At 43.1% G+C, this 6507-nt stretch overlaps 1 protein-coding gene across 1 annotated transcript; it reads right to left on the bottom strand.

Annotated features, from left to right (window-relative positions):
- Nucleotides 1-2895: 2895 nt before the first annotated feature.
- Nucleotides 2896-5059, bottom strand: LOC116247357 (probable polyamine oxidase 5). The gene has a single exon (XM_031619515.2). The coding sequence runs from the start codon at nucleotides 4735-4737 to the stop codon at nucleotides 3097-3099; it is 1641 nt and encodes a 546-aa protein (XP_031475375.1). The 5' UTR covers nucleotides 4738-5059; the 3' UTR covers nucleotides 2896-3096.
- Nucleotides 5060-6507: the final 1448 nt, after the last annotated feature.

Here is a 6507-nt window from a genome sequence, read left to right as displayed (position 1 = left end):
ACCTGTATAAGAAAGTGGAGGATGGATTCATAGCCCACAACCAACCCCCATCATGCACATAAACCACTAGTTTCCGCACTTCACCAGCTGGAAAAGTCCTCCCAATGCTTTAACCTCTGTGAGAAGGAACATACTTCCTGGGAATCGAACTTTTTGGTACTTTGTGAAACTAAACATCTTAAACTGATCCATTCAACCGAGTTCGAATCACGCCCTAAGATTGTGTTCTATCTTGCCTTCCTAATCTTTAAATTTTGATAATGCTGAAAAACTAGAAAAGAGAAATGGTAATGTATGAAAGTGCATGAACAAGTGGTAACATCTTACTAGGCTAGAGCTCCTGATTCTGGTGCATTTGGCAAGCGCTACCTCACACTATATGAAATTCCTTTTAGAAAGAGACATGATTCTCTCTTCTGATCTACTTGAGATATGATTCCCCATGCCTGGGAAACGAGATAACATGTCATACGTGAGCAAGATCTTTTTTGGAACAATAATGACTGACATTTCCTTCTCATACGAAAAGTGGTTGAAAGTGAGGCATCCTTTTTAATAAAGACAATAATTGCAGGATAAGGTTTCCCAATGAAGGGTCGGATTCTGTAGCACTTGGTTGCATATCCTTCATGTTCTTTTTGTGGTTTAAGGCCCCCAACCTTCTGCAGTGTTATTGTTCTTGGGTTCTCTAAGCAGATCTCCACCTCAACTTTTTGTTTGTTGTTAATCACTTGCATAAGAATTCGCTGTTGCTCTGTGCTTTGGCTAATAAAACAACTTACTTCTATTGTCAACTCAAACGAATACCCAGGAGCCTAAGATGTCAGATTAGAGTTTTAAGCCACATCTGGGCTAGCAATTAGCCATCAGTCCGGCACTAAGTGACTATTTGGCAGCTAAAGCTTTGAATGATACGTGTAGTACATCACCACAAAATTGAAAAAGCAAACGAAAAGAAAAAAACCTTGAAATTGGCTTTAGGGTGCAGTCATTTAGTTCCTGTTGAGTAGACCTTCCAATCCAAGTGAGCTGAGCCTGACTTACCTGAGTTAAGCCAAGTTTAGTCAAGAAGAATTAAGCGCTATAGATGGCTTGACCCGCGAGAGGACCTAAATTGAGAATCAATGCCTTGCCCTTTAAAGTTCACAAGAACATGAGCTTGGACTCACTGATGAAAGTTAGCTCATTCTGCGAGAGGACTCTCTCTATCTGGTTCTCTCTCTTTCTCTGCCTGGAACGTAATGATTCCTCTATGCAAAGATATTTTGTCTACCTATCTCGTCGAGATTAATTGTGTTCTACAAAGGTACTCAAGTTGAAGAAAATGAGCTTGGACTCACTGATGAAAGTTAGCTCATTCAAAAGCGTAAGAACCATGGAAGGTGAAGCTTAACTGAGGCGAAGCCTACGGGTGAGGTTAGGTTAGCTTTGTGAACTACACTTGATTATAAGTGCCAAAAGCGATGAAATGACACGGAGAGTTTAGCGAAAAAGACACGGTTTTGCAAAGAGGGACCAAAATTGACTGCCAGAAACGGAGGGCGCTCATGGACGAACTGAACCAAGAAGAGAATTATTCCCCCCTCCCCGCCGGCCCCGAGGGTCCCTACAAGAATGGCAGAACTTATGAAGTGAAAGCATATGATTTTCATGGCTACCATCATCTTCAAGTAAAACCAAAGTACATCCAGACAAGATTATTTATCGCCATTGGTCGCAAGTGCAACGCAAAGGCAATAAAATATGAATATACTAGTGGAGAAATATGCAGCCGCATTGCTTTCATCTTGTTGCCATGCAATTATATATGGAATGCAGCTATGTCTTGTCATGCAACGTCAAAATGTGCAATATTCTATTGCTCAATAAGCTGCAATCAATAATGTGAAGTTACCTAACTTCTAGCTATATTCTAAAAACAAATAGTGGAATGAGTGAGACTAGAATTTGGGTATGAAGGTAATTCCTAGGTGTCCTTCAACTGATGTAGGGGTACCCTACTAATTCATTGATAGCTCGGTCAACTTTGAGATTCTCCTTCTTTTGTCTTTTCTAAGCCTTATCAGAATGAAGGAGGCACCAGATTGGCTTTCCGATACGCACATCACAGGAAGGTGATTAAAAAAGCACATCAAATTAACACAAAAGAAGTATTGCACAAAACAATGGGTTGTACGTTGTCCCCAAGCAGAAACGCTGGCTGACTGTAAGTTTGTACAAATTCATCTTGTACTCAACGAAGATACCAGTTATGCCATTCAGGTTCTCAGACTCTTTAAATTGGTCAAGAAAGGCATACTAGTTGGAACTCAGTTGAGTGGTAAAACGAGTTTATCCAGAAAAGTGACAGAAAAATTATATATTTAGTGCTTGACATAGTCTTGTCCTACTATTGCTCCCCAGATCTGAGGTGGCGCAATTGCTTGAAACCACTTCTCTCATGCTCGGTTGAAATTCTGACTTCGACATGCTACTCAAATTGCTCGATGACTATCGATAGATTATTCACCATGTGAAAATAAGTTAGGAGGAAAGATCACAATCCTTAGTGTTACTGGGTTAGAACGATGGGAAAGGCGAGTTAATGCTTCAAGCGGAAGTCAATGTCTAAAATACAATTGTTGCCAAAGAGAAGTTGGCAGTATTATTACGAAGTTGAGACAGGTGAGACATCCGCAGCAGGAACCTGACTCTGTTGGACGGTATCACATCTTTTAAAGTGGACTTCAAGGTATTCCAGGCTGGAAAGGCCTTTTATTGGTATCCTGTCTATTCAAACATAGCAGAGATGGCTTCTGTAATTCATCAGCCAAATAGTAGATTCTGCCTATGACTTTCCACACCATATGGGTGAGTCTAATGAGAAATAACACGTAAAAGGCCACAGCAGCAGACTTGAAGAATTAAGCTTCACTAACAATTGGTCCAGTACACTAGTTCTCTCGCTTTTTCCATCTTTTTCCATCTCAAGTAATCGCGCAAAAGATGGAGAGCCAAGAGTACAAAACATTGGAAACTAGTTACTTGAATAAACAGCAATAGTAAGAAAAACAAAAATGAAAGTTTTGGTCTTTTGCTGTCGTCTCTTCACCTGCTTCAGGGAGCTCCTGCCCAACCATAGTGTTGAAGGAGTCTGCTTGCTTCTCTTATACCACTGAAGTAGGCTCCATGGGTGGTGGAATAATGAGTCCTGTGTGTTGCTTCTCCTGCAAACAGAAGTTGCAGAGGTGAACCAGAGGGGACGTAATTATCTCTAGGCATCTTAGGCAATGGCTCTGCTAACAAATCCATGTCTTCCCCACTTGAACCTACAGCTACATAGCTATAGGAACCTCTGAACAATGGGTCCGTTCCCCATCTGCTACGCAACAATTTTGCAATCTTGGCATTGCGAAGCTTGCCAAGTTGACGCTCATTCTCCTTTAGGCACTGTTTATGGGAGTTGAGAGTAAGACAGGATAGTGTTGTGGAAACACCATCGATGATCTCATCATCACTAAGGGACTCCATCTCCAAAGCCTCTTTACCAGCAAACCAGGAAAGAACAACATTGGAGTTCTTATGTATAGGACAGAAGGAAACTGTCTTCTTGATCCACCATGGGATTCCGCAATCGTGATTCTGTTTCTCTCTCAACTTCTTTTGATCAAAAACCATTTGCAGGCAGGGGAAGCCCTCGCCGTCGTCCACAGACAAAGATGGCTCTAGTTGCAGAAAAAGCTTGTTCACTACTCCAAAACCCAGTTTGGAGATTGCTTCTTTCTTGAACAAAGGCAGAGGAGGGCTGAACATACCTGCAGAATTAGTTACTGTCTCGGCCTTGAGGACACCTAATGAAACAGTTACAATAACATGGTCAGCAAGTATCACACTTCCATCACTGCACCACACAGAAACGGGGTAATGGGAATCCTTCGCTAGCTCGGTTGGATCCTTCGTCCACACCACCTTCTCCACCTTCCTGCCCAATTGTATGCAACCAGAAGGGAGGATAGATGCCAATGAATGGACAACAGTAGAGTACCCCTTGGCTATAGTGATCTCTTCATCTGGGAACTCTCTGTACTCACTCTCTGCCTCAAAATCTAGTTCCGTCAAATCATCAGCGGAGGTATAGGTGCGCTCTGTATTTTCATGCATGGCAAAGACATCCTCCTCAATCTTGCGCAGGTCTTTCTGTGCCTCAGTGTCCATCGAGGACCAGTACAAGTCCAATCCACAGCGTAGAAAGGAACCTATGCTCACCCCATTCTTAGAGAACCCATTGCTCCTGCATCTCTCGGCAGCCATCTCTGCAATTCTAATCTTATGGTCAACACCAGTATCATTAAATATCTTCCTCTCCCCAGCAAAATCCATGAGTCCTCTGTAAAGCATTGAAATGGAGCTGAGGAGAGAAGGGTCTGCAGTGGACCCATCTTCTGTAATGGTTATCTCCTTGTCTGGATATCCATCCATTCTCTCCCATGGGATCTCAGAATGAAGGGCCTGCGCTTGCTGCGCTATGTTGTATACTGGGCTTCCTCCTATGCCATGAATCCAGGTAGCACCAACCTCTACTCTGTCACCTCCAAACTCCGAGCTATAGATCCTCCCTCCTATCCTATCGCTACCTTCCACTATGCTGAGCTCAAACAGGTTCGCGGAGCCAGCGTGGGCGTAAAGCCTGTTTGCTGCAGCCAGGCCAGCCATTCCTGCTCCAATGATCACGATTCTTGGTTTCTTTGCCACCACCATTCTTGAGACGAAGGTCGACGGATAAATGGCTACTAAAAGAATTGCAGAGGAAGAGAGAGTGTGTGAGAAAAAAAGTGCTTGCTAGAAGGAGGGATGAAGGAGCGGGACTCCGCAGGGGGGGGTAATAAGGACCAGAGGTTTATTAGTAGAAGATGATTCCTAGTTGCTCTCTCGTTCGCTCTCTCCCTCAATCGTGTATGAGCTACAGGTCCTACAAGGTGGCAGTCAACTCTGGAATATAGACGAGGCTCTCCTTTTCTTGAACTCTGCGACCATAGGTACGTCGGCAGATACATAGATCTCACTATCTCTCTTAGGTGGATTTTCTGTCCGTAATTTCACTCCCGGGCCTGTCCGTATCGGTCTGTATGATTTCATATATTTATCGAGCCCAATGTCCGGTTTGCAGCCTTTTCCCTTTGTATCTCCAGAGGCGAATGCTTGAAATTTTTCTCCCCAAACTTAAGCAGTAAAAGCAGCATCAGTGTAGGAAATCAGCAGGTAATAATACACCTGTTTTCTTCTGATAAACCACAGTTATTAAAAAAATGAAAAGGACAAGGCAACAGAAGGGACACAAGTTATTTGGTTGGCACAAGTTACACAACTCAGGAGAGCTGTGTATAGCCTGAAGCAGGTAACACAGAGTGAATCTTCAGAAGAAGAGCAGTTTCTTAGCAAGTTTAATTTGAGTCTTATACTATGGTGCATGCTCCTTCCCTCCTAGAAGGCTTCTGCTTTCATGTTGACAGTAGAGAGATAGGACTCTCTTCCGCATAATCTTCTCCCTGACTGGGATAAAAAAATGAAGGGCGTTTATGCAGCCTAGAGTGAGAGAAAGAGACCTATGCTCAAACGTTTTGCCTCGTCATCTACAGGCCTTGTCTCACTAATATGTCCACTTCAATCAATGGTTCCACCAAACCATACATAGCCATCTAACAGTTGATTCAGAAAACTTGAGAACAATAAAAAGCGAGTCAACTAATACATCCAACCATGACCAGCAACTTGTAGCATTTAGTCGTCCGACAAAATCAGAAAGACCCAAGAACATATATTCGCATGTTTAATCTAACGCACTAAGACACTTTAAGCTTGTCTCTTATGTATTATGCATTGAGTTCCTTGGACAATTGCACTACCGACCTGGGTTTGGGAACTTTTTTCCCATGGCGAAATGAATCTCAACTCCTTTGAAAGTCTCAGATACAGAAGCATCTCTTTTCCACGCTACTTTCTGTTGTTCTTTCAAGTTTCAAGCAAATCTTTAGTCACGGTGAAGAAAGGGCGCCGTAAATTTTGAATTACAACCATGAAGCAGGAAAGCTTTTAAAGCAATTCACCAACAACGTGTCATGTTGTCCTCAACTGCGATTCAATTGACTTGCTTCAGTCCTTTACTTTTAGAAAACCAGCTCTTGGCAAACGTGAAGCTACTCACTATATTGTATATGTGAACAGTCAAACCTGAACAGGGAAAGAGATAAGAAGAGAGTAAAAGAGGGAGATATCAACACCATCGAACGCCATTTTCCGGGCAGTGACGGCCGGAACGCTCTCTCTCTCCCATTGGTAATTGGTGGTGGTCACGGCTGCAGTGGTTGCGTTGGCCGTAGGGTCACGTGCAGCTGACGCTGCCAACCATGGTGCTGGTTTTTTTTTTGTATCTTCCACACACCTCGTGTAATGGGGAATTGATGCCGTCACCTCTCTCTCTGTCTTCAATTCTCTGTGTGGTATCTTAGCAGGCAACAGTTGTCATTCACA

The sequence above is a fragment of the Nymphaea colorata genome, chromosome 1 (genome assembly GCF_008831285.2).
Source record: "Nymphaea colorata isolate Beijing-Zhang1983 chromosome 1, ASM883128v2, whole genome shotgun sequence".
NCBI lineage: Eukaryota > Viridiplantae > Streptophyta > Magnoliopsida > Nymphaeales > Nymphaeaceae > Nymphaea > Nymphaea colorata.
This window is presented reverse-complemented; position numbering and strand designations above follow the sequence as displayed.

What these genes read in the sequence shown, in the direction of transcription:
- LOC116247357 (XM_031619515.2), bottom strand. Translation starts at nt 4,737, where the DNA reads ATGGTGGTGGCAAAGAAACCAAGAATCGTGATCATTGGAGCAGGAATG.